Raw genomic sequence first — 27,991 nt, forward strand, 5'->3', positions numbered from 1 at the left:
TCACCCATCATAATACAGCTCTTTGTTGTTGATGATGATATTTCAAGAACAAACAAAGGTGCCTCATCATATTACTCCCTTTGTTCATGGATGAGAGCAGAATTTAGTGAAGCTGCTTTTTGTCTTCTTGAGAAGGAATGAACATTGACTTCAAAATAAACTGTATAACACACTGGGCACTATTCAACTAAAGTTGAGCACTTTATGTACTCCCCTAAAGCTTAACAGCTGAAATCTACGAGACTTACACGAACAGTAGTACCTCATGTTATGTATGGGATCTGTTCCGGAGGCCCGTCCGTAACGTGAAATGCCCGCAACTCAAAGCACTGCATCTGTGCATGTGGTGAAACCTGGAAGTAACCCATTTTGGAACTTCCGGGTTGCCGCGGGACATAACACAAAAAGATGCAACTTGAAGCGGACGCAATATGTGGTATGACTGTACCTGATTTTTTTTTTTGGGGGGGGGAGGAAATTCAACTACAATTTGTGACTGCATGGTTGCTTTTTTTAGTACATTTGTATCCCCGCTCCATTTGTCAGATTCTGTGGTGTTTTTTAGTAGTGCAAAACTACAATATAGTCCATTCCACACATCTTTCCCAGTGGCAATGCTGAATGACAGACTAGGATGGAACTGGTCTCATTGTTCCAAGAGATTTCTCTGTCATAAAACTGAATATGCTTTCCCTTGAGAATAAGTCTTAAGTGAAAAGGTTTTGAGTTTCAAGTTTTTAAAAAGCATGATGCCACATTTTTTTATATAAAAACAAATAAGATGAAATTTTCTCAGCAATTACAGTTCATTCTGGGGTAAAACAGTAAAGCACCAAGTGAAGTTTTCTTTGAAATTACTTTCTCCAACATGGAATGTAGACATAACAAGGTTTTCTAACTACCAGTGGGGAAAGAAAGAGCAAACAATTCATTTTCCCACCCACTCTGTGTTGAATTGTCTTGCTACTCTAAAATGAGATTAATCTTTAAAAGGTCTAAACTAAAATAACTCGAAACATTAAAAGGTAAAGAGAGCTGGCAATGTAATTTCTTAGGGATGATACAAAATGGTAGAGGGTGCCTAAAGCATAGTATAATTTCCGATCCAATTCTCCCAAACAAATTCCCCTTCTCCCCCCCAATTAACAAAAACCCTCCACCCATCACAAAACTTCAAAGCTACTCACATACTCCGTCCTCACAATATTTTAAAAATAAAACCCACTTCTAATTCATTCCTACTCATATTCATGTTGAAAAATAAATTTTCATTTGGCTTCTGTTGCTACTTTGCATCTAGCTTTGCCATCTCTTGCACGTAGATGCCAATGCTCTCACTGTCAAAAAGCACGAAGTAAATGTTCTTCAAGGAAGAAGGGCTGGAGTCATCAAAATGGGAAGAAATGGCTTTGAGTGTCAGCTGGGCTGCAGTCTGTTTTGGAAAGCAATTTCTATATACAGGGGGAAAGAGATCAGCATTAAAGCTTGAACATAAGAGCATTAGCCCAAATTATGAGCTAAATGTACTTTATAAATGCTCAACTCATTATCTCAAAGATGTTATTCCAGAAAATTATCAATAATGTTCAACCTTATAATTGCTAAGATTATAGCAGCTAAAAATCAGAAAAAGCTTTTCTCCTACTATATTTGAATGGATTGAGAAAATTTGGACCATAGTAACTATGATCAAGCTAACATAAAAGTACATATGCACCATCCTAATAGACTTATGGAGAAATGGGTATCTGCTGTCCAGGAATATCAGCATATTTATAAAGGATGGATAATCTTTGTTTGGGAAGAAGAGGAATGATAACAGGCAAGGGCTCATAGGGACATGAAGCTTGGAAAGAGTGCAGTGGATCAAGATCAAGATGTAGCTGAATCAATAACAGTAGTTTCAAGATACAAATAGTAGAGCTTACTTGGTCATGGAAATAAAGGGAAGGGAATTATGGGAAGAGAAGCTGGCTGATAGTGCTTCTCAAAGCACAATGGCAGTCATAATGAAATTCAAAAAGATAGTATACCACACAATGTAAGTGATGAATGGCTACTGGGCAGAGGAGACACTGTTGGAGAGAAGTATCTTAACATTTCACCTAGCATACCTAAATCCTTGGACAGCACTGAAAAAGGCCACAGCTATTGAAATATAAAGCCAGTCACAGAAATCATTAAGGCAGCCAACTCCTTTCTAGCAAAGCTCTTTAGTAGTTGCGTGAAATACTAGAAGTTCAGAAAGTGATGCTTTCCTTGACACAGAGATGCAATGACTCGAAAAAGTTGAACATTATGCAGTCATTAAAGGTGCAGGACCTCTGGCAGGAAAAAGAATATATGGCAAGCCTTCATCTAACACTTACAAATTTGTTTTGTGACAAATTTGACAAGATGTTGAAACATTTATAACTAAGTGGCGGGGCTTTACAGAGAAAACCACATACCTGCCACTGGGGAAAGGTGGGAAAGCCACAGATTTCAGCTTCTTGTCTTCAGCAGCAGTTAAACAGTTCTTTACAGTCTCCTCCAGTTGCTCTTCACATTTGTCTGAACCCCACTGTGGGATGTGACAGTGAATGACAAACTTTGCTGCTAGACCAGTAGACTGGCTGAGAGCAGCTGAGGAAAAAAAGGGAGAAAAAAGCAAATATGTTAGGCGTTAAAAACACCCTGTCAGTTTAATCAGGTCTATAATTTTTGGCTATGGAAACCAATAATTTTTGGCTACAGAAGCCAAAAATTGTTGTTGCCAGCCCCCATCCCTCTGTTTGGCTTTTCCTCAGGAAGAACCAGCGGGATGGGGGCAAGCTTGCTTGCATACCACTGCTTGAAGGTGCCTTTGCCATCCTCCACGCAGTGAGGGGAGGGTCGTCATGTGACTCTGAAGGGTACAAAAATCACTGTGCAACCACTAAGCTCTGCAGCTTCAGAATTGGATTTAAGGCTTAACATCTCTCGCACTCCACAGAGGGCAGCTCCACACTTGCTACAGTGAGTGTGGCAAATGAAACTGTTAAGCCTGCTATTCATTCATACTTCCAAACCAAAATAACATTCCTTATAAAAATATAAGGCAGTCTTTATTCTGTTGCAATACAAGCTACCTGTGGGATGGAATACCACAGACACTGAAATAACTCATTCATTTTTCGAAAAGTTATTCCAAAGACAAACAACAAGAAAAAGCAAGAAAAAACACAATATTTGTAAGGAGAAAATACTAAATGATTAATAAAATTAAATAAATTAATAAAATTAATTTTAAAAAAATTCTGCAATAAACAAAAGAGGTTACCTTCTGTGACTTCCAGAGGTCCTTGTGTTTTACGGAGTTCCTTTATGGTTTCTAAGAACTCTTTACCTCCAGACTTTTCCAGTGCCTTACCTGGGGGGCAAAAAAGCAACACGTTTCTATTAAAACACTAGTGGATTTTTCACATAAAAATATAGAATCTGAAGTAAGTCAGCTATCAGTTTTGAGCCTACAGCCCTACGGTCAAAGATTCATTTACCAATTCAAATAAAATGATTTCCCCTCCTCCCAGTGCCTCAACTTTCCATTTAAAATGTAGATAAATATTGTGCTGGCTGTCTCAAGTTTATTATAGTTTTATCGCACTGTGGTTTTTATTTTTTCTATTTGTAAGACACCAAGATAATTCATTTTATGAGGTGTCTAAAAGACAATAAACAAACAAAACTCTTAAAACACTAGCAGAAGCCTAAGTACATAGCAAATGCAGCCAACTTTAGGATAGTGTAATTAAAAAGCTAACATAGTATTTTATCAACCTATTGTGTTATGCGATACATAGGCATTTGAAATCTTGAAACAAGACATTTGAATTATATCACTGTTAAAAATAAAACAATTGCTACAAATATGGAAACTGCTATACAAATAAGAGCTTTTGTTACACATAACTCAGACTTCACCAAGCTAGAGACCTCCAAAGGTTTGGACTACAACTGCCAGTCAGCTCAGCCACACTGGCTGGGGCTGATGGAAGTTGTAGCCCAAAGTAGATATTAGTTTTGAGTTCTGATGTTAAGGTTAGACTTCAACAGTCCCCCTGGAAAATTCAGAATTACAATTCAAAGGTTCAAATATCCCCATCTCCTTAAAAAAAAAGAGTCTTAGAGACTTACCTACTTCTTCTTTGAGGTCTATTTCACTAGTAGTCGGGTGCACAATGCCTTCTACTTTCATAGAACCAATATGGCTGATGTCACTCTGCGTCAGAGAGAGCTGCAAGATGCCAATGAAACAGGAGAAAGAATTCACAAGCATATAAAGAAGCTGGCTGGATTGGACTAAAAGACTATAAAGTACAAAATCTTGTTTCAAACATGCCAAATAGCTGTCTTCAAGAAACCTGCAATTGGATTGCATGAAATCAAAATCCATCTCCTACTCTATGACCCCAGCAGATTGTATCCAGAGATACTTTTTTGAGATGAGGAAACCAGAACCAAACATAGGATTCAAAAAGTGACCATATCATAGATTCATATAAAGGCATCAGGATACTGACAAGCTCTATTTTCAGGTTCTTTCCTAACATTCCCAGCAAAGAAATTGCCTTTATGCTGCTAACCAAGTTTATGCTTTCAGTGAGCTGCTAACCGTAACTTGTATATTTCCTATGTAGTCTTAGCCTGTTCACATCCCATGTGTGTGTTTGTGTGCGCGCGCTGCTATGCACTTTGCATTTATTTACTGATGCTGTGAAATTGTCTGAATACTAAACTACTAAAACAGAAAGCAGATTGTACTTCATTTTCTTATTGCTACCAAGCTGCTATCAAATTGCAAGGCTCTCACTTTCAAACTAGGGCTACGAGCAGCTCACTTTTCAGACTTCAAACAGAGCCTTTAAATACAAGATGACCACATGCTCTTTTCCTTAGAAACCCCTGCTATCTTTTAAATGCCTATCTTCATAATCAAGTAATGCATTAATCTGGCCCAAACCCAGCTGCACATGCGCACAGCAGTAATTGGGTTTCTGTGTGCATAGCCTGTATCAGATAACTGGTGATAACGCTGATCACCCATTCAGGGGAAGGAGGTAATGGGAGAAAGGGTACAAAATCCAGTCCCCTAACCAACAAAAGGTTAGAATAACTGCCAGTTTTCTGACTGCAGCGCAAGCATCTGGATGCAGGGAGGAATTATGCAAGCAATTACTCATTCACCTATGGAAACAATTACTCATTCACCTATAGAAAGAACCCTGCTTTCCCGCCCCCAGCTGATCAGGGCACTTGATTTCTGTGTTTACTATATGCATATGTATCTATAGTCACAGAGATTCACCTGAAATAAACTGGACTAAGGGCACATAACTTCCCCTCTAATAGGTTCATTGTTTTCAGTTTGCACAAGAAATACCTAACATTTTTGGATTTCAGTTTTACTAAAGCTGCATCTTCCTATTATTACTATCATTAAATATATATACTGCCCTTCATTGGAAGTTCTCAGGGTGGTTCACATCACAGAGAAAGAACAAATAGTGAGAACAAAAGCAAAACAATACCCCCCGCGCCCCATTCCCCCCCACACATTTAAAAGCCCACAGAATATTAATCAGCCTGGTCAAAGAGGAACATTTTCGCTTGGCACGTAAGGATATTTAATGAGGGCATGCAGTGAGCGAACCTCGCTGGGGAGAGCATTTCACAAACGGGGAGCCACTGCAGAAAAGGCCTATTCTTGTGTTGCCACCCTCCGGACCTCTTGAGGCACATGAAGCAGGGCTCCAGATAGTGATCACAGAATCCGGGTTGGTTTATATGGGGAGAGGTATTGCAGCACAGTGCATGAAGTAGCAGCACAGCGTTCAGAGATGTTAAGATAATTGAAGTGCAAACTAATGCAGTCCCAGGCCCCTGGAATTTGTGCCTTATAAATAACCCATACCTATTTCTTGCAACACTTTCTCACAGAGTCTCTCTCTCTCTCTCTGTGTGTGTGTGTGTGTGTGTGTGTGTGTGTGTGTGTGTGAGAGAGAGAGAGAGAGAGAGAGAGAGAGAGAATATTCGTTGCTGTGAATGAGGAGAGGGGTGAGACCTCAGTAAGAAGCATGACTGAATAGCAGGGGCATGACCTGTTTTAAACAGGAGAAAGCTTAAACATGTAGCTCCTAGAGTGAAGATCTGCAGAGTGGCTACTTCATCATGATTTTTTTTTCTTAAAAGAAGGAATTGCTTCATAAAAATACTTCCTGGATCTTGAGGAAACCCTGACTAAAATATATGCGAAGCGAGAGACAACAGAGCAAATTTTGGTGGGGATAGTGTGGACATAATTTTATTGTACTGTTCTCTAACTTGGTACCTTCTGTCCTGGAAGAAGACTCTTGGAGGAGAGTATAGTGAACCCATCACCAGGTCCATCATCAGCTGCTGAATTTGATGCTCCTTCTTTTTCATTCTCCTTCTGTTTGTTCTATTGGGGGCAGGGAAAAGAAACATTAAGAAGAAAACCTAACAGAGTAGGTGGGGAAATGTACTGTCAGAGAAACACCCCCCCCCCCAATATTCACAACTAGAGTTTCCTCTGACGTGGTAACTTTTTTGTTTTCCACATGAGGGGCTAGTTCACATAAGCATCTTACTGTGTAAGAACAAAACAGAAGAGCCATTGTGTAAGGATCTTAACACCAAGGTGTGACTTGGCTCTCAAATGGACAATGTGAAGATCAATGCTAGTATTAAACATAAATATATTTTGCCTTGCAGAGTTGGGTTTACTTTAATCTGTGCTATCTTGGTCAGGTCAGGTGTCCATTTGCAGCTCTGATAGATTTTGAAAACTGTTAACATATCCATGTGTGACTCATCTATAGTTTTTCTATCTCCTGGCATATGTTGGAAGTGGAGAAAACAAATCAGCTCTTTAAATCTATGTTAAAAACAAAAAACACCAAGACTGTGGTCTTAAGCATAACTACTTGGAAATAAACTCTGTTGAAGTCACCCAAAGGTTCACTTTCTCAGATGGAAGGAGCTTCCTTTGGAGGAAGGGAACCTTTGGATATAATTCAATGAGACTAATTTCCAAATTATTTTTTTTCCAAAAATGGTGAAGTCTATTCCCTCTTTATACTATTAAGTATTAAGGATAGCATTATATGTAAGGGTTCCCTCCTCTTATACATTACAACCCTATATGGCAGCCAAACTCTTGAAAAGTGTGAGTTACTCCTTTAAAATAACTTACAGAGAAAGTTATCTTACAAGAAGTTCTAGTTTGCTCTTGCACAGTATATGTTGGGGCTATTAATAATGAGCACCCTCTGAAATGAACCTGACCACAAAGAAAGGCATTATAATGAGACAATGAGACCAGTCCTAAGAGGGATGGTATAGCCTGTTTTCCAAATAGAGCTGCTTGGTCCAAGTTTTGCTTACCTTTTTGGGTGCCCGGGCTTTTGCAGCCTTTGTTTTCTTTCCAGTCTTCTTGGTCCCCAAATATTTCCTCCCTCTCTTCTCTGGAGAAGGTGAAAGGATAGTATCAGATTTGCTTTTGGTGCCTCGTTTTTTGGCAAGAAGCTCTGGATGAATCCTGGGCAGGACACCTCCACTTGCAATGGTCACTCCTTTTAGCAACTGCAGAAAGAAGCAGTGTACAGAGACAGGACATACCTGAATACAAGTTCTCTTGAGGGTACTCATTCACTTTGATAGATTTGCTTGTTGTTTTTACAAACAATTCACTGTACAAAATGGAAAAACTCCAAATATGCATCTCTGCTTTCATGCTTAAAAGAATAAAAATGTGATCAAATAAGCAAAATAAAAATAATAAATTCAGTTATATTTCCTACATTTAATACAAAAAGGAAGACACAATTTATAAATCAGATTGCTGATACTGAAGGCCCATGAGCTTTGGTGACAATATACTCGTTTATGCTGTTATCACATTCTCCAATATTTCATGGATGAGAACAGAGCCACTCTTTTTGTGCATGTCCAAGTATTTCTAGAGTGGAGTCTGGCACCTCAGCAGCATGCCTGGCTACATAACGCTGCGACCAACACAATTCAGACTCAATCTGCCAAAAGTAGAAACTGGGAGCTAAGCAGAAGCCTTAAGTTGATAAAACTAGTGAGGCAACCCACAAGCTATCCAGCAAGTAAAAACAACACTACTATATTGCATTTTAACCACAGAACACTGGTCCACTTTAACTGTCACAGTTAAAGTGAACACAGAGGCACAGTAGTAAATGCCCAGCCCAAGATAAGTGAATGAATTTATAGTAAGAATTCTAGAAAAATAAAACATTAAGCAATTGTAGCCTCCCTGCCCCCGGTTTGCAGTGTGGTGGCCTAGTTCCCACAGAGATTAAACTACTAGCACTTCACTCTATAATAGTTAAGTATCCCTCTCCACTGCTGCAAACTTCACCCAGAGAGTGTACCATTTCATCCCACTTCTCATGTTCCTTCCCCAATCTGGCAAAACCAACCCCTGCTTCCCTTCCTATTCTCCCCAATTTCCTCCAATGTAAATTATGCCAAGACCTCACTAGGGCAGCTCAGGAGTCTACTTTCAATGCTGGGCCAGAGTTCTGGGAATAAAGGCATCTCTGAGATTATGAAGAGTACGAGCCCCTCATCACTAAACTACTGCAGACTTTTGCCCTCCCACAAACTTAACACTCAGGAGTAGGCTGCCTCTGAACACATGCATAAACACTGAACCATCATCAATCCTTTCTGCAATGCCGATGCCCATTGTCTCCTCCCACTCCTTTCATTCCTTAACTTTCTCTCTCACACTCTCCCATCCCTTTTAACAATCTACCACAGTGGTTCTCAAAGGGTGTGGCTGGACATCATAGCAAGTGTGCCAGAAACATTCAAGAATAAAACATTTAAACATTTCAGTGCAGTATAGTATATCCAGCCAACTGAGGAGTTATGGAGAAGTTTATTCACTGTTATGTTACATTTTGGTTGGGTCTTATAAAGGTATGTTTTATTGCAGGCTTCCTCGAACTTGGCCCTCCAGATGTTTTTGGCCTACAACTCCCATGATCCCTAGCTAGCAGGACCAGTGGTCAGGGGTGATGGGAATTGTAGTCTCAAAACATCTGGAGGGCCGAGGTTGAGGAAGCCTGTTCTATTGGGTACGTGATAATTTTGGTAGTACCATAGTTTATGGATGTCAAAGATACAGTCATACCTCAGGTTGAAGTAGCTTCGGGATGAATATTTTCAGGTTGCACTCCACGGCGACCCGGAAGTAACAAAGCGCGTTACTTTCGGGTTTCGTCGCTCACGCATGCGCAGACACTCAAAATGACGTCACCCGCATGAACGGAAGCGGTGAAATGTGACCCGCGCACACACAGTCACGTCTTACGTTTACTTCAGGATGCGAACGGGGCTCTGGAACAGATCCCATTTGTATCCAGAGGTACCACTGTATAAAGTAGCACACCTCAAACTGATATGCTACTCTTTGTGACACCTGTCTTGAGCTTCAGCTTTCATCCACATGAATCATGCAAAAAGGAGGGGAGAGAAGAGGGAGGAATGCCCCCAGCCTCTAAATCAATCTGATTCATTAAAATATTTGCACACTGCTCTGTATAGATTTCAGAGTGCTGTAAAACCATGGCAGTAATGGTTGAAACAAAGCAATTGGAAAGCAACAGCACAAACCTCCAGCAGTTAAACTTGGACCAAGTTCAATGGAGTTTACTCCCAGGTAAGTAGGTATGGGATTGAAGTTTAGGTGATTGCATTTTGTGGCATTATAACAGTATAGCTGTTAGTATACCCTTTCTTAAACATTTCTCTGCTGGGGCAGCATGTCTAACTACTGAATACTAGTTAATAAAAATGTACTATTCAAATCAGAAGCACTTGACTGTAGAGTTGCTCCATGTAGAGCTGGTTGATAAGAAAGCTTTAAATTGACTCCAAACACTTCCATGCTTAATGTTTAGTTTTTCACTTTCTCTCCCCCCCCCCCCCGGCCCCTTGAAACCTTTAAACAAAGAACAGCAAACTTATTCATGAAGAATAACTGCAAGCCATGCAACACCTTGTTTGGCAAATTCAGAAAAAAACTGTAAGAAACCATGAGATCTTGGTTTTTCAACTTTTTTCCCCTAGTAGTGTTGAACTACAGCACTACAACAGTAATTAACAGTTATCCAATGCAATTATCTTCTGTAAATTGTTTGTAAAGCATACCTGATTCAGCTCCTCATCATTAGCAACTGCCAGAAGGATGTGTCTTGGAGCAATTCTTCCCTTTTTGTTGTCCCTTGCAGCATTACCAGCCAATTCCAATATTTCTGCTACAAATACATTGGGATACATGTCAGTAACAAGATACATCTGCTCCTGGGACTCACTATATAAATAATTTACACATTTAGGTCACCTGTGAACCACCTCACAGTTTCATTTCCTAGATCTGTAAAATTCTAGGTCCTTCCTTGAAATGGAAAAAAGCCTGGGATGTGTATATTTAAATACCTTTGCTTTTAATGATTTACTGAATTTACTAAATGGGGGAGGAGCAGAGCAGCACATTCCGAGCGTTGCCAGCTTGCAGTGCAGGGGGGTGGCTTCCAATCTTTCTTTTCACTATACCAGTTCCAGGCTGCTAGCATCCTGCTCCTAAAGGCACCATTTCAGAGCTTTCTTCCTGCTCCCACTAGCAGGAGAACTGGCAAGAGCTTTCTGCCCACCTGGGCCTTCCAGCACAGTGGAACCCTCTCCACTGGCAAAGAGGCAAACAGTGTGCCATCCTGACCCCTCCAGCCATAATCGAGGGATTAGGATTGCACTATTATTTGACGATTTCTATTTATATCCTGCTTTTCAATTATATAGTGCCCAAAGCTTCTTACAAAAAAGAAAAGCTTTCCCACTTGGGATAAAGCATGCATGATCAAATGTCCACTATTCCCACTGCTCTGTTAAAAGCTTGAACTCAACAACATCAAACAAACAAATGATTTCTTTACCATTATACAGCCTCATTTCCAGAAGTGTTGTGCAAGCACTTGGCTTTGCCACTTCATTAATTTAATTAAAACATGTTCTTACCTGCTAGATATTCTATGACAGCTGCCATGTAGACAGGAGCTCCCACTCCTATCCGGAATTTGTATGTTCCTTTCTTTAAGTATCGCATCATTCTGCCCACTGGAAAAATAACGCCTGCTCTGCTAGAGCGAGACATTTTGGTCATTTTTTTCTTTCCACCCCGGGCCGACATGTTGTCGCTCTGTGTTGTTCAGTCTTCTGGCAGATTATTCTTATTTGCTTGTCCTAATATAAAACATACAAAGGGTGAAACAAGGATTGATATTGGGTGTGATATAATAGGAGCTGGATTTTTTAAAAAATGTTGGGGAGCAAGATTTAAGGCTGTGTACACACTATACCTGTTCAGAACACATTCCCCTCCAAAGAATTCTGGGCCTTGTAGTTTGCCCCCAACAGAATTAGAATTCCCAGCAACCCTTAACAAACTGCAAAACATAAATGATCTATAGTAATGTAATTGGTATGGAAACAATACTTTCAGTATTGTACCAAGTAGTCCACAACGTGAACAACTAACATGGCACAGCTGCCAACACCCATGATACATCTGAAACAAAGTTTTCATAGCCAGCTTCTTCGTTTGATGTTCATGTGGGTGTCAGTGCTTAGGCAGCAAGACCTTTATCACACACACATATGATGTTATGGACAGGTGTGAAGGAATCCCATGTTGCAGAAGTACAGTACAAACATAAATTGAGAGAGAAAAAACCCTGTGTGAGACACACCTCAAAAACAGGGTGAAGACTGTGACCACAAAACACTGATTTGCCCGAGGGATCTGGAGAACTATGTGGGGAAATGGAACAGAGTATCCTGGAGGAAGGATACTGACTGGAACAGTGAGCAAGAGCACTCCGCGCTGCAACAATGGATATATGTCCCATTTGTCTGATTCAATTTCTCCTATTACAACCAAACCTGTTCATGTAATAGCCTCTCATATTATCCTAGGCTGTTCCAATGCAAACTAAAAATAGGCTTCTATACTTTTAAAAATTGTGTAAAGTGAAAATAGCTTTATCATGAAGGAGTGAGCATAACTGTACCTGTTGAAATTGTCTTTGCTACACAACTATGAAAAATATGGAAGCTGTATCCTCCATTGCATCGGAATACACTACATTTTGATTCCATATGGCCACAAAGGCATGTATATCTTATATGTAATAAGTAATATATAAGTTATTTCCATTTTTTATTTGACCTGATCTGTGGCTTTTAACCTGGAAGCCTCACACACAGATGAAACTTGTCCTAGCATAGAGATAAATGGATCTCAGGGTTGTGATCTAACTATGGAGATGTACCTGACTTACACACATCTGGTAAAATAGCCTGTATTTGCTCAGAAACTAGGCCACACCCCCACACCTGATTCTGTACATAATGCCCATTGTGTGCTTGGCACTTTACAAAGTGAAAGAGGCACACAGGAGACAACAAAGGAAGGGGAGGAAAATGGAGCAGTGATAAAAAGGGCAAGTAACTGCAATTATTTCAATTACGTGTACTTAGGCTTAGTTAAATGCATCATTATACTGTTATTTGTTTGTGCTGTGTAGCTTTTGTGTGCCTATGTGAAGGGAAATAGGATGGCAACTTTTTCCCCTGGCAAAGGCTCTCTGCCTTCAACAAAGGCAACCCATTTATGCGGGGGTTACATCCCAGGTCATTGTGTGCAGGCAGTGGACTGCATGTAAGCTCTCTTCTGGTACCAAACCTGTCAAGTGTGTGCAGGGTCATATGTGCATCAAATGTGCACAAAATAGGATTTGCCCGTACCAAATTATATGCTGAAATTCAAACAGCTGCAGCATTCTCAGAATGAGGATAAAACAAAGCAAACTGCACCTGTTTAATGCAATTCCTGTCAGACTTGTAGTTCTTTAAGATACAGAAACATAGGAAAAGTGAAAACCCCAGAAGGTAGAAGTGTTGTCTGTGGATAGATTCCTGATGTTAGCATAAACAATATTTTGCATTTGTGTAGAAAGCTGCATGTCTACTTGTATTTCTGAGATAGGGCGACCTAATTCATGTGTTATCTAGGTGATGTGAGCCCTGTTCAGAAATGCTCTCCATGCATTCAGGGAATCAGGGGAGAGGAGGGCGTGGAGCCTACTGGTCCCACCTCCAGTTTGCCTACTGACTTCTCATCCATTGTCTTCATACATTCAGTGTAAGGTTTGGAAGCTTAGGGCTCCCAAATATATAGCAAACCAAACCTTCAACCGAAGGTGTACAGGTTGTGGGCAAGGCCAGCAGACATGCCAATACTGCTTATCCTTCTCACTTGTTTCCTAAGCACATAAAGGGCACTTCTGATTTTTCTTTTCTTAAAAAAAAAATGCATTTAAGACCATTTTTATACTGCTCAATATACAAAATATTTCTAAGCAGTGCACTGGAAAAACACACAAATATTACCTAAATATGTAAAACTACAAATACAAATTACAAAAACAAGAATGAAAAGTTAAGAAATAGAGCATTATAAGTGGCTGCAGCACTTCTGCTCGCAGGGGGAGATATCCATGATTTAATGTTCCCCATACAGAAAAGTATATACACTAGACTAGATGATAGGGAGAAGGGAATCATCAGACTACCAATTCAGTGGGTAAGGTAAAGGTAAAGGGACCCCTGACCATTAGGTCCAGTCATGGCCGACTCTGGGGTTGCGGCACTCATCTCACTTTACAGGCCGAGGGAGCCGGCGTACAACTTCTGGGTCATGTGGCCAGCATGACTAAGCCGCTTCTGGCGAACCAGAGCAGTACACGGAAACGCCATTTACCTTCCCGTTGGAGTGGTACCTATTTATCTACTTGCACTTTGACGTGCTTTCGAACTGCTAGGTTGGCAGGAGCAGGGACCGAGCAACAGGAGCTCACCTTGTTGCGGGGATTGGAACCGCCGACCTTCCGATCGGCAAGCCCTAGGCTCTGTGGTTTAACCCACAGCGCCACCTGTGTCCCAATTCAGTGGGAACTGGGCCTAAATGATAGGGAGATCACATTGCTCAAATTATGTGGCAACTTCATTATTTCCATTGAATCTTCTGGCATGATGCAGAATATATTTATCTAAAACATTTACATTCCTGTCAACAAGCGGGGTTTCAAAGTGGCTGATATAACCATGATATGTGTTCTTTTTTTATTATGGCAGTAGTGATCGATTGAGGGGCTGCGTGGGAGAGTAAGAGAAAATGTAGAAAGAGGTAGACAACCATTTGAAAAAACAAAACAAGAAACCTCAAGACCTCGCAATTCATACACACAGCGCTTCATAAATAGAGACACGCACTGCGCATGCTCCGCGGCCGTTTCCTCCATCCATAACATTCCCTCTCAGAAGAGGGAGGTGTGACATTGCTCGTCCTCATATAAGAACGCCCCACTCTGTAAAGGGGCTGGCCTTTAAATTCAAGCAGGAACCTTTCTGTTTCTTTCAAATTCAAACCGCCAAAGCATTAAAACTTATTTATGTAGCGAGCGAGAACGTGGAGGAAGATGTTGCTAATACGGAGTCGGGGGCGGGGCGGGGCGCGCGCGCACTGAGGGACCCGCCCCGCCTAACGTTCTTTAGGGCACGCGCTCATAGGTCGGACGGTTGAAAGACGCGGGCTGGCAGTTTTTTCTTAAAGGGGGTGTGCGTGAGGGGGCCAGCGTTTAAAGAGGCAGGATGGAGAGCGTGCGCTTATGCCCGAGCCGCCAGTGAGGCGCAGGGAACCCTGGGAAACCAACGCCGTTCCCTTTCCCGCGCAATTCCCGTCCTCCTAGCCTCTGGCGAGGCGGGTGGGGGAGGCGTCTACCTCCGGACTCGGTCGTCAAATTCCCGCCTCTCTCCTCGTTCTGCTTGTGGCCCGAGATGAGCGCGGGGGGGGGGGAGTGGTTGGGATGCCGTTAACCGGCTCTCGCTGAAAGGGCGCCCCGGAAAGGGAAGCGCCGGGGAAGTGACCTCTCCTCACCTCACTCCCCCTTGGGACAGCCGTGCGGTGGGGAGGGAGAGAGGGAATCGCGACCCCCGAGAGAAATGGGGGGGGGGTAGGGAGAAACAGCGCAGAGGGCGGCGCCCCCCCCCCTTCACGCCACTCGGCGGCATTTTCTTGACCTCTGAGGAGGACAAAACGGGAGCGGGAAAAGCGCCGCAGCCTCAGCGGGAAGAGATTCTCATCTCTCGCGCTGAGGTGCCGCCACTCCCGCTTTTTTCTGTTTCAACGGCTCGCTCTGCCGCCTTTTCTCTCTTCCCCTCGCGTTGCTCCCTACCGGGGATGACGCGCCTCTCCCCGCATCGCCTTATGCGTGGGACTGGGGGGGCTGCGGCTGCTTTCGGGGGCCGCTTCCCCTCCCGCGGCGCCACTTTGGGTGAGGGGCGGGGGCGGCCAGTGACGGCGACAGGCCTCCTTCCCCACCCTCCCCTGCGGGCCCCAACGGCTTGTCCTCCGGGGGTGCATTAACCGAGCAGCCTTTCCCCCCGCCCGAGCCTTCCCGGTCACCTGCCCTCCTGCTGCCGCCTCCGCTCCGGCGCCACCGCAATGCCCGCGTCGCGCTTCCTCCTTTCCCTTCCGTCGCTTTTATTGTATGGTTTCAATGGCGGCAGCTCTGGAGGCCGGTGGTAGGGAGGGGAAGGGGGGTCCTTCTCCACATACCACCTCTAGGAGGAGCCACGGCAGCGCGGTCCTCCTAGCGCCCCCGCCGCCAGCCCTGGCGTCGACGGCGCTCTCCTGGTGCCTCAGGGAAGAGCCGCCAAGGGGGCCGGGTCGCCGAAAGGGAGCAGCGATGCTGGCAGCTGTAGCAGCAGCGGGGCTTTTTAGCCTTGCTCTTCGTTTAGATCGGCTGCGGGTCAGTTTTGGAGCCATCGGGACACCCTTTCGAAATAACCCACTAACCCTCTTCCTACCTCTGAAGGTTCCCAGCGCCTCCCGCTCCCGAATGCTTCGCGATTTCTTCTAATTCTTGCTTCGCAGCGGTGACTTTAACCTAAAAGAAAGCTCTCTGCCAAGGAATACCTGCCCAAACAGAAAGGGGCGGGGCTCTTTGGGAAAATACTGTGCAGTGGTGCTTCTTTGGACTTGGTGTTACAACACCGCTGTACTCTTTCGCAAGCTGCTTCAGATCGCTGTTTGGCGAGGATGTTACAGAGCGCGCTTGAGATCCAAGGAAGCATCAGTTAGGAATCTTGTGTTCCTAGATGCCCCTCTTCATCTTCGATGCCGCACAAAAAGTACGAGTCTTGTGTGTTCAAAGCTTCCACCGCAGCCTAGGCTTTTCGCCCATAATTATTCACTGAAAGGGTGGCACATCATTTCCCCACTTTTCATTACCACTGTTTAGCGCAGTAAGGGTCGAACGGCAACTTGTTTGGAGTTGCATTTTTAAAAAACTGTTGAGGAGGCATCATCTGTTCTTAAACATGTCGGGCAGATTGCTTCCTGTAATAAATGAATGTGAGTATATTGTGTGCAAAGAAAGGGAAGGACCATGCCTCTGGTAAAATATGCAGTTTGTCCCAGCAAAAAATTATGTGGAAGTAAGTCCTGCTTTGTTTCCTGAGGCTTCCAGTTAGATGTTTATAAAATGCTTCAACTACATAAAAAAGTCTCTGGAGAATTGGGTTCATCTCCCTATAGGACTCTACTCAGACTTCGAGATATTATTGAGAGGCCTTACTCCCATGTCTTGCCACCTTCACAGGCATGCTAAGTAGACCTTTTCAGTGACTGCTCTCAAATTGTGGCACTCATTGCCACAGAGGGCTAGGTTGGCTCTTTCCTTTTGCGGACAGGCAAAAACTTGATTCAGAAACCTTTGGCCATTAACTGGCTGTTGCAGCAAGGCCTTATGAAGGTGTGTGATCTACTTGTGCTTTTAAATGGTTTAGAAGTCTTTCAGGGCTGTTTTTAATAGGGTTACTTATTTGTCTAAACAACAACAAAATTTGTTTTTTAATAATTATACCGATTGTGCATGTTTTAGCTGTATTTAGCTGTAAGCTGCCTTGGGTCCTCTACTGGGAGAAAGGTGAGAGAATATGAATAACATAGCAGTACTCAGTGCATAACTAATAAGATAGAAATAACATTTCATCACTAATACATCAAAATCCTTTTAAATCTTATTTCCTATCACAAATGCAACTACTTGTCACCATTTTATAAGTCCTAAATAAAAAAAGTCCTAATAGTGAAATACAGCAGGAATCTTGATCACAAGACAATTATATCTTTTGAAGAATTATATCTATCTGAAGAAGTGTGCATGCACACGAAAGCTCATACCGATAACAAACTTAGTTGGTCTCTAAGGTGCTACTGAAAGGAATTTTTTTTATTTTGTTTCGACTACGGGAGACCAACATGACTACCTACCTATAACTATATCTTTTGGTGTCTGGCAATGATTTCTGCGCTTGTGCATGAATCACACGGGTTGCGATTCAGCGCTTCTGCACATGCGCAAAGTGCGATTTAGCACTTCTGCACATGTGCGAAACCCGGAAGTAACTCGTTTCGGTACTTCCGGGTTTTGGTGGGTCCATAACCCAAAAAAACGCAACCTGAAGCGTCTGTAACCCGAGGTATGACGGTATAGCATTTTAAGCTTTTTATTTCTCCCAGTGGTTTAAAATATATCACTTTCATTGTGAGGAGAGATTACAGTGGTACCTCGGGTTAAGTACTTAATTTGTTCTGGAGGTCCGTACTTAACCTGAAACTGTTCTTAACTTGAAGCACCACTTTAGCTAATGGGGCCTCCTGCTGCTGCTGCGCCGGAGCACAATTTCTGTTCTCATCCTGAAGCAAAGTTCTTAACCTGAAGTACTGTTTCTGGGTTAGCGGAGTCTGTAACCTGAAGCGTATGTAACCCGAGGTACCACTGTATTGGAAATATGGTCTTTGTTTATAAATATAAAGGTTGAGTAGAGACTGCTAAGCAGTTTCAAAGTTTTCAGTGAAAACTGAAGCACAGTAAAAAAAGTTAAAACAATCCACCACTTAATAGCAGGCACACACACAATTAATATACAGATAAGGTTTTGTAAGAGAATGCACACTTTATTTTTAAATCAGCTGCATGAAATAATAAATCGTAAACATTTGCCATTTTAAAAAGATAAATATTTACATCATATACAATAAACCAACAGTACAGAATTGTATAAAACTTACGTTTTCCAAATAATAACCTCACTACAGAAATAATACAAGTAAATGTTAGCACAGTGAATGTTTGTAGTTTTCCTGGAGTAGGATCAAATTGTTGCCCCACAGTGCATGATAAAGAATGGAGAACTAGTTATGGCATTTGAGCGTATATCCTCGATGTTGCTTATAATCTACTTTGCCTAAGAAAGCTATTCTTATACTTGAGGCTATGTGCATATTGCTGTTTACTTCAGCTCAGTGTGCTCCCAGCACTGATGGTTTGAAACCATGGACACATGGTGCTAACCACAATCCCTATCTATCCTCCAGCTTCTTGGGAATTACCTGGTGTTTGATGTGTTTCCCCTCAAACCAGCTTCCACCTGACTTGAAAACATAAGCAGCAGTTAATCTGAGGTGTGTTCATTTCAGGTAGCCATTGTCTGGGCCAGCCTAGGACGTTTTTGCCGCATGAGACAAAATAGAAAGTGCTGCTGCTTCCTCTGCAGCGCCCCCTGCCACCACTTTTCAGCAGCCACAGCCACCTGAGGCAACTGGAGGTGGTCTGGAAAAGGCCCAGCGTGCTGAAGGTGGTGGTGGGAAGTAAAAGAAAGCCAGAGAGGAACAGGCTGTGAGCAGAGGAGGAGGCGGCCGACAAGCACAGGAAGCGGTGAGCGACATGCTCCTCAGAGGCTGGATCTGCCACATGAGTTGACTGCTTCATCAGTCCTCATGGGCGGGCTGGCCCATGTGCAGATGAAAGTTTCATTGAATTGGAATGGGTGGGGAGTAGCAGGTAATGCACAATGGTTGAAGACATCCCTGCTCCCTCTCCTGTATGTACAGCAACATAAAAATGTGATTTGGAAATGTTGCGAAGAAAACCATGTCACTGCTTTTCAAGCCACAAATGTGTATGTATCCTGATTTAGTATATTTTTACATAAAAAGTGAACAATTTTTTTTGCTGCTACTTTATAAAGATCTGAGCATCATCTCCTTACATTTTGTTACAGTATAATGATGAGGTGTATGCTTGATTCCATTTGTCCAAAAAGTAATTTTGTTGGGAATGTTGAAAATAAAACTGCACTTATCCATTGATTTCAGTAGTTCTACTCTGTGTATGACTTGTTGGATATAATCCTAAACGTTTAAATCAGTATTCAGCAGAAGCTTGAAATACTTTTTTAAAAAGTGGGCATAAACTTTGGCTGCGGTTAATTTCAAAATAGCTTATCACATACACATACTATTTAAACAGAATTATTTAGGTTAAGGCTGCAATTTTGTGCCCTGTTATCCAGGATACACTTCTGAGTAGAATTGTATTGGGTTGTACTTTAAAGCTACATATAATTTGATGATTTTGCATCTCTGATAAATAAAGGCTTACCTGAAGAAACAGGTAAAAAACAATAGTAACTGCTTAGGTAGATAATCCAATTTAAATGGATAAATACCTTTAGTTATCTGTTTGAAGTAAAAAAAGTTTGAAGTTGCTTTCTCACAAAGCTTATTAAATATTACCCTACAATATTTAGTTGGCATGCCAAGCAGTGATTTAAGAAACTGAAAATTTCATCGCAACCTATGTAGATACAAAGATGTATATCTCAAATCAGTTGAAGCCTATGTAGGAGAATGTAGAAACAATGCCCCAACAATGCAATATATACCAGTTTAATAAAATTTTAAATATTTGTACATCAAATAAAACCAGATAAAAAGCATATTTTGTCATGTAAATTGACAAAACCAGAAACAGCAACAAATTGTTTCTGCAAATCAGTTTCCTGCAAAAACTGGCTCCATAACGAAAGTTTTTTAAAAAAACCACAAACCAAATATTAATTCAAAAGATTAGCTACTCATATAATTTTTAAAAAAATTCTGATAGCTTAAATATCTAGAATGAAATGATGACTTTAAAGCTATTACAAGAGTCCCATTGATTATTGTGAGGTAGGATACCACAAAAAAAACACTTAAATGGCAGGTTTCTGTCTGCCCTGATTTTAATATCTACCTACTATTTATGAAGGTTCCTAGAATTTATAATCTACCTTAACCTGGATTTGGAAATAATTCCTATAGGGTCTGTCCTAAATTAACACTTTGAATTCATGACACTAGTTTTTTTGTTTGTTTTTTTGGTAAATGCACAATGAAGGCAAATAAAACTAATTTGTCATCTTTCAATAAGTCACATGAGAAAGATATGATGGGTCCTTGGAAATATTTCCATGGATACTCACAGGAAATTCTTCAAAAAAATCAATTCCTTTGCATGCAAAACATGATATTTGGACATGCATCTTTAGACATTGTGGTGCTGGATCCCATAATTAACTGAAGGGGAAGAAAAATTGCTGCTAGCATTCCAAAAATGCTTGTACAAGAGTGCACAGAGCTATTGTAAATAGGCTTTTCTAGGAGTTCTCATGCTCATACAAAAGTTTGCATAGCTGCTAGAACATATTTAGAATTAATTTCACTTTTGATATCTTTTTTGCTGTTTGGCATGCACTGATTTCTAGTTTTGTAGAACATGTAGAATGAAGACTAGAAATTGTTGATTACATATATTGGAGAACATTTGGTAGATACATTGAATAGGAGTTTAAATATATTTTATGAAAATATATTTGTTGCATGAGGAGGATGTGCACTCATTTGCAAGAGTCACTAGAATTAGTGGCACTGATTGAAAGGATATGAAAGATGTAGAAGTAAGATGTTGAAGTGTATTGGGATGCGGAGACATACAGAATTTTCATTAAATGGAAGTTGGCACTCACCAGGAGCAATGTATTAACAGGAAAAGGTAGCTAATTGATTTACCATCAGACCCTTAAACTTCCCATTGCTGTATGAAATCTCAAAATAATATAGTAACTAGTCAAAAATAATAGCAATAAAACCTAAGATTAATGCATGTAAAAACTATAATTCCTTCTCCATACATCATTTATAAAGCAAAGCTGGTATTTATTTAGATATAAAACTATTGAGAGCTAACTTAAATATGCAAGCAACCCAAATGCCCAAAGATTATACAGACTGCATAATGAACTTAGCGTTTAAGTGCTCAATTAATTCATAAATGCATTGGGGATCATGCAAGATCCATTTTGTCCAGCATTCTGTTTTCAGTAGAGGAAGCTTACAAGGAGAGTGTGAAGGTGATGGCAGTTCTCTCTTGCTCATTCCTCAACCTCTTCATGTCCAGAGGTATACTGTGTCTCTGAGCAAGGAGTTGTTTACTTAGGACAACTTGGATATTGAAAGTTAAAGCACAGGAAACAATTGCTTCAAACAGAACAGACATGTTGAGTCTGTTTTCGTTTAGAGAGACCACCTGTCATCAAAAGAGACCATTTCTTTGCCCTTCCTGGTCCCTACATTTTGTGTAAATTGTTACTATTATTGAAAGAGACCATTTTGATCCCACAATCCCGCTCTAGTGGTGCATAATTATACATAACTAATATGTCAATGATGGGGGTGCAGAGTTAGATGCACATTCACTGGAATGTGAATCCCTGTCCTCTTCCTGGTGTTATTAGCCAAACATAACTGAGTTGCTAGAGCTTGATTGGGGGCCTGTATTTAGGGAGTCCACAGTTGTTTGGTCCCCAGGGTAGTCTGTGGAGAAAAAAAAACTTCCGAGCTAACATCTGCCCATCAGCAAAAAAGCACCAATTAGATAGTGTACTTGGAAGGCAAGAAAACATTATCCCTAACAACAAATGATTTAGGAACTTGCAATTTTCTTGCTTTCCATTTCAAAATACAGCTACAGAATATATAACAAAATAAAAAAGGAAATGTAATATTAAAATATGAATATACTAAAGTACAAAGGCACACCGCCCTGCAGTTGGACACATTCTTACCTCAACAAAACAAGAACTTCTGCAACAAACCTGATATGCAAAAATAGCAGTCCCTGTTAATACTTACATTGAACAAGTCTTATATCAAAAATGTTTTGAAGTAACATTCAATTTCTTCTTGTTCTTTATGAGCACACACTCCCTGATCTGAAGAACATTCAGTCCAATCCAAAATTTTGCAGGTGCATACATAAAGAATTCGTAAGTGCAGAGGGCTTTCTCCTCATTGCTGGGCAGTCCTCTGTATGTATCCCCATTGTCCATATGGAACCTCCTCCAACATCGCAGTGAACACCTTTGCTGACCAGATTGTATATGTGGAGGTTGGGATGGGAACAATCCTTGAAACCTAGCAGGACATCTAAATTATGGGTACACTGCAACACAGATCCATGCTTATGCCCCATTGATTTCAATGGCATTGCTTCATAATAGTGCACTTAACTGTGCCCAGTGTGGTATAATTATAAGAACTTAAGCGCAAGTCTCACGAACAACTACCCTGTATCACTTCTGACTTGCCCATTTCTGGTTTTTCTGCAGATAAAGCTGTGGCAGAAATCATCTAGTGATGAAATAGTACCCAGTGGCAATTAAGGTTTCCAGTAACCAGTTTATACTGTTTGTTCTCAGTATTGTGAAATCCTTCTATTTTCTTACTGACTAGTTCAGGCTCTGCACTAAACTGATTTATAAGCAATCAATGAAACATAATGGTTTAGATCCCAGATTGCTGTTCTATTCAGAAGTGAGGGATTTTAATCTGCAGGCCCCCATAGCATATCCCCAAAGTATCCCAGTCCCTATTAACAGACTTTCAGGGGACTAGAGGGAAGGTGGGGGAAGCCTCATTCCATGAATTCTGTCCTGGTGAAAAAGGCATCCAACAATCAAAGCAATCGTCTTTTTCCTTTAGAATTTATGGGTTGTTGCTATTTGAGTGTTTACTGACAGTTCTCATCTAGAGCTTTGTGGGCATTCCAATGTGAATATGCTATTTCTGCATGAATCCATTTTCAGCAATGTAGGATGCAGATCTGCATGTGTAAACAGATGTATACACAAAATTGCCTCCTGTGAAAGGGATAAGGGAGCCCAAATGTATGCAAAAGTGTTGCATGCAAGGAGCTGCTGGGGCAGTTTAACTGTGCTAGAGCCCTGGGGGAGATTCAGAAAAGGAAAAAAACCAAGTAAATTACATGATGAACTAAATGCGTTTTTGGCACAAGTCTTCACAATAGAAGACATCCCAGAGATACCTACACTTAAAACAAATTAACAATAATACACATGGACTACAGGAATCAGTAGAAGTTTTAAACCTAGTTGACAAAATAGTAAGTTACTGGGACTACATTGCATCCACTTGAAACTTCTTAAATAACTCAGATGATATTACAAAACTATCAAAATTCAAAAGGGGCGAAGTTGTCATTAAAATTGTCAGCACATTATTGGAAAGCTATATCCCCCCCCCCATCTTTTGTCCCATAGACTTGTACAGTCTGTTAAAGTGATACCCTTATGTTTTTAGCACTGCGGTAGTTCCACTGAAAAGGGAACCTAGAGAAATTGAACAGAGTTTTATCATGGCAGCAAATACTTCATGACAAATATGTTTCTAGTATGAAAAATGTCTGAAAATTAGTAGAACTAAAATTATGTAAAAAAGAAATCAAACATTTATCAAATTTAAAATTAACTTCTAGTACACAGTACACCAAAAGGATAATAACTTTCTTGCAGAAAAATAAATGGTAGCTTTTGAAGAGAAGCCATGAAAAGGTTAAGGATGGAATCATCACGTGAGTAAATGAATGTTTGTCACTGGGCAACCAGGAAAGATGGCAAAGTGTTGCTGTATCTTCACTGAGCTGCTTTTCAGAATCAATACTGTATTCAAGTTTATTGCTTAGAAATATGAGAAAAATAGCCCCTCTTCTGAAAAAAGCAGCAACCACAGAAAGTTGTCTTATGTCCTAATGTTCTTCACATCAGCTGCTGCATGACATGTCAAGATTTTTGGACAAAGGCTCCTATTATCATAACAGACTGAATTGAATGAAAAATGATGAAACAGAAGCCAGTTTCTCTCACATCTGGCACTGGTGCCGACCTCTGGAAGGAGAGAGCAAAAACCACTGGGGTGTCCATCTTCTGTAGCCTCACCAGGTCCACTGTTCAGGAACAAAACTCTGGTGCGCGTGGCTCAAGAATACTTCCGTGCTCCTTGGAGGCAACTCATTCAATAGCTTCAGCAAACCTTCAAGCAGGATGTTCTTCTGTCACCACTGTAGGCCTTCCACAAATATCTCCACTCTCTTACTTGTTTCATTATTTGGCTATCAGCCAAGGAGTTTGACCCTTTAAGTGACAGATATATTATTTCATATAGAAATGTCCTTTCAGATATTAGTAAAAGTGCTGCTCTCTATGCAAAATCTCAAATCTAATTTTATCTGTGTTCCACTGGGCTCCACTTAAACATAAACGTTTATAATCCTTAGCAGCAAGTATTTTTCACTTGGCTATTTTGGGTTTTGCACCTGTGCCATCCCTTTTATGAAAATGATGGGAATCTATCACACCTCCCTGAAATAATGTGAGTGGACTGCACCTAGTATGTTGCACAATCCTTTGCTCTACTCAGAATAGTGACATTGTAAACCAGGAACAGTCTAGTTTCCTGTTGTGCCCTGATAGTGAACTAAATCTGAGTTGGGTTTCATAACGATTCATTTGGGGTGCATCATGGAGATGCAGTGCACATTTTGAATTGTCAGCTGCAGAGTTGGGGCAGATATACACCATATATTTAAAGACCATCCAAATTTAAAGCACATAACTCGCCCAAAAAATCCCAGGATCTGTAGTTTCCCCCTTCACAGTGCTACAATTCTGTCTTTTTTAAACTACAGTCCCCAGGATTCTTTGGAAAAAGTAATGTTCTTTCAATGTGTGTTGGGTATGCTTCAAATGTATGTTGTGGATCTGTCATTAGTGTGGATATTGGTGGTAGTCATGATGGGGAATTTGCATGGTGCATGAACTGAGTGACATCTTTTAAAATACTGGTCTGCGTCTATAGTATACATAACTAGTACTGCTTCCAAGACTAGAGTAATACATAGCAGTAATCTACACAAGGCTAAGCCTTCCCTTATAGTACTATGTTCTCCATACTAAAGTTCAAGAAAATGCTGAGAAGCCAGAAGAGATTTAGAAGGATATGAGAAGAATGACGAGTCACATGGGGAAATGAGAAAATAATTGGAAATGTTCAGCTGAGGCACACACACCACATGACCTACCAAGCCAAAGCATATCCTGCTGTGGGTTTGTCCTGGTTTCAGTGGATTGACCAGAGAGCTGCTCTTTCCTCTATGTGAAGTGGTCAGCATATATTTAGTTAAGAATCTATCATATGTTAATAATGTCAAGGGAAACTTAACTGACTATTCACTGATCTGAGGGTACAAATAGATGTGACCTTGAGATCCTTATCATGGATTGCCTGTCTGGGCCTCTTGGGTTCATGTGTTTTAATTGATAGTGGCCACAATTAATTATTTTAGTCTCCTGCATTACCTTTAGTTTGGCACTGAAGTGAGGACAAGAAGCAACATGTGTTAAAACCAGAGGAAAACAGCCGTTGTTTGGGTTGTGAGATCTTGCAGGGTACAGGGGCAAATAGGGAAATGCTGAATAAATGCATCTTAGTGCAATAACATTTGATGCTCCTTAGAATGAAATATTTGAAGAGCAGCAGTGCATGGGAAGAGAGGCAGCAGCTTTTAAAAGATGTCCAAGAACTGAAAAGGGTTATTGTGAATGCTAGAAGTTTCTACTGAGTTCAGTGGGACCAACTTCCTTATTGTAAGGGTGTACAAGATTGTGCACTTAGTTGTGTATCGGAAGCCTGCTGTTCCCACCAATGACTTTCTCATTGAAATGTTAACCTTTGCTTTAACTGATTCTAGAAGATCAGTGCTTTATGTATGTGCATGTTTTGTTATCCACAAATTCTCTCCTACAAATTTAGTTATTTCATCAGTGGTGCCCTCTGCTGGCAATAGGGTTAAACACAGGTGGTCCCTGTTGTTTCTCACTTTGTTGGCTTAAGTTTTCCCATGAAATACCATTATATATATATATATATGATTTATTTTACAAATGTTAATTTCATTTCATTTTAATAATGAAAGTCCATAGTATTTTAAATTGTTCTTGCATTCATTGTCAAATGGCTTTGTTGGTCTTCCTATGTAAATAGAGTGATTCTTCCTGGCACCTTAATGCAATAACTTATTTAGCTGTATTACTTAGTATGAGTGCACAAATATCATGCAAATATTGCAACTGTATTCCACAATGCAAGTAGCATAGTATCAATATACATATAACGATACAAATGACTGACAATCAGATAAAAAGGGGGGGAGTAGCATTTTCTGTACAAAAATATGCAGCTCTTTATAATTTGAAAAATGCATTATCTTTTGGCACTTCCAAAAAGAACACTGTATAAAAATAAATATTCTATGCACAAACACACATACACACACACAGGCCAGTCCATGGTTAGAATCTTCACTGCAAAAGAAAAATATAAAACTATGTTAATATCACACATAATAATTTTGAAAGGGATTTTCTGTTGAGAAGAAGTGGTGTGAAGGTATGATCCAAGGAAAATAATCTAAGCATGTAATCAAAGCTAAGCATGTTGAAGTCCTATTGATATAAAAGAGAGATTTTGCATGTTTCATCAGTATGAAAATGTCTAGCTTTGCTGACAGGCATTTTTCTTAGGAACAAGTCCTGGGGAAATCACCTGTTCATTTTGCATTCTTCAGTAATTGACTAGGAGAAATTTGTAACCCATTTGGTCCTATTCCCTCTATATTCACAGTCTGCAGTTTGGAGTTCAAAATGCTTCACTGGAATTCCACTTTAATCAGTGGCAGTCTTACGATCTGCAGAGCTTTTAAGCTTTCTGCTTTGCTTGCTAGGCAAGGCCCACTCAGCATGCTAGCTCTGGAAGGTTAGGGATGCTCACACGACATCTCGCAGGAACTTGGACGGCCCTGTGAGATCTTGCAAGAGCATCCCAGCACTGGTGTGCTGAGAGGGCACTGCCCACACAAGAAAGGCAGAGAACTTAAAAGCTCTTTTTGCACTGGGAAAACCTGGCACAAAAAAGCTGCTAAGCTCTCTGCCTTGCTTGCACTTAACTTGTGGAATTTCAACCAGCTGGCCTTCAACTTCTTAGGGTTGAAACTAGACAAGTTAAATGCATGTAAGATGTAATCATACTGTACGAGACATCTTGTGAGAGGTTAATCACAGCATGAACTTTATGGAGAGATACTTGATTACAATGGATGCACCAGGGCATCTTAATGCTGGATTCAGCCATATAACATACTTCTGAATGCATAAAGGTTCACAAATACTTTTACACAGAGAGTCCAATAGATATGTAACCTCTGTACAAATTACAGACTCTGTTATCAAGTGGTTTAAAACCTAATTTTAAAAGTTTTGGGTGTTTAATTATGAAAGTCTCTGTTTGAATAACAGAAGTGAGTTGTTAAATAAGTCTAACATTCTCATGAATGTCAAATTCTGACTTCTAAGGACCAAACTAGATATGTCATCAAACACATCATTAGTAAGCAGGTATGTGGATTAAAAGAAAAAGAATAGCGGACTTGGGGTGATTTTTGTCAGGACCGAAGTACATGGTGATAGAAGGTTTAACTCCTTCCTCTATCATGCCCCCCCAAAGATAATCCCTTCCAGCTGTTTTTGACCCCAGAAGGAAAGTTCTCTTTGCAGCACT

The 27,991-nt window shown here is 40.8% G+C and overlaps 2 protein-coding genes and 1 long non-coding RNA gene across 25 annotated transcripts in view; 1 reads left to right on the forward strand and 2 right to left on the reverse strand.

Annotated features, from left to right (window-relative positions):
- Positions 1–720: 720 nt before the first annotated feature.
- Positions 721–16,551, reverse strand: MACROH2A2 (macroH2A.2 histone). 4 transcript variants are annotated; one of them, XM_081189778.1, is made up of 9 exons: positions 16,003–16,551; positions 11,092–11,316; positions 10,228–10,334; positions 7,426–7,623; positions 6,350–6,460; positions 4,156–4,255; positions 3,302–3,391; positions 2,451–2,625; positions 721–1,451 (listed from the first exon to the last, which is right to left on the reverse strand). In XM_081189778.1, exons 2-9 carry the CDS (start codon positions 11,261–11,263, stop codon positions 1,286–1,288), a joined length of 1,119 nt encoding a protein of 372 aa, XP_081045904.1. In that variant the 5' UTR covers positions 11,264–11,316; positions 16,003–16,551; the 3' UTR covers positions 721–1,285. The 4 variants fall into 4 exon arrangements, with proteins under 4 accessions (XP_081045904.1, XP_081045905.1, XP_081045907.1 ...); XM_081189779.1 differs by lacking the exon at positions 16,003–16,551 and adding an exon at positions 15,599–15,735; XM_081189781.1 differs by lacking the exon at positions 16,003–16,551 and adding an exon at positions 14,407–14,647.
- Positions 15,811–26,582, forward strand: LOC308584802. Its single transcript, XR_014007017.1, has 2 exons — positions 15,811–15,944; positions 18,680–26,582. It is a non-coding gene; the product is annotated as an uncharacterized lncRNA (long non-coding RNA).
- The window catches only part of COL13A1 (collagen type XIII alpha 1 chain), a gene marked incomplete at its 5' end in the record, with an annotated part of 88,489 nt that continues 84,303 nt past the window's right edge, over positions 23,806–27,991 (reverse strand). For 10 of the 20 annotated variants that reach the window (XM_081189650.1, XM_081189644.1, XM_081189641.1 and 7 more), the window contains one exon: positions 23,806–24,510. In XM_081189650.1, coding sequence (XP_081045776.1) covers positions 24,481–24,510 — 30 coding nt within the window. In that variant the 3' untranslated portion in view covers positions 23,806–24,480. Of the gene's footprint in view, positions 26,740–27,991 lie in introns of all 20 variants that reach the window. The other 10 variants (XM_081189662.1, XM_081189655.1, XM_081189640.1 and 7 more) reach the window with 3 other exon arrangements.

The sequence above is a fragment of the Podarcis bocagei genome, assembly GCF_964188305.1.
Source record: "Podarcis bocagei genome assembly, chromosome: 4".
Lineage (NCBI taxonomy): Eukaryota > Metazoa > Chordata > Lepidosauria > Squamata > Lacertidae > Podarcis > Podarcis bocagei.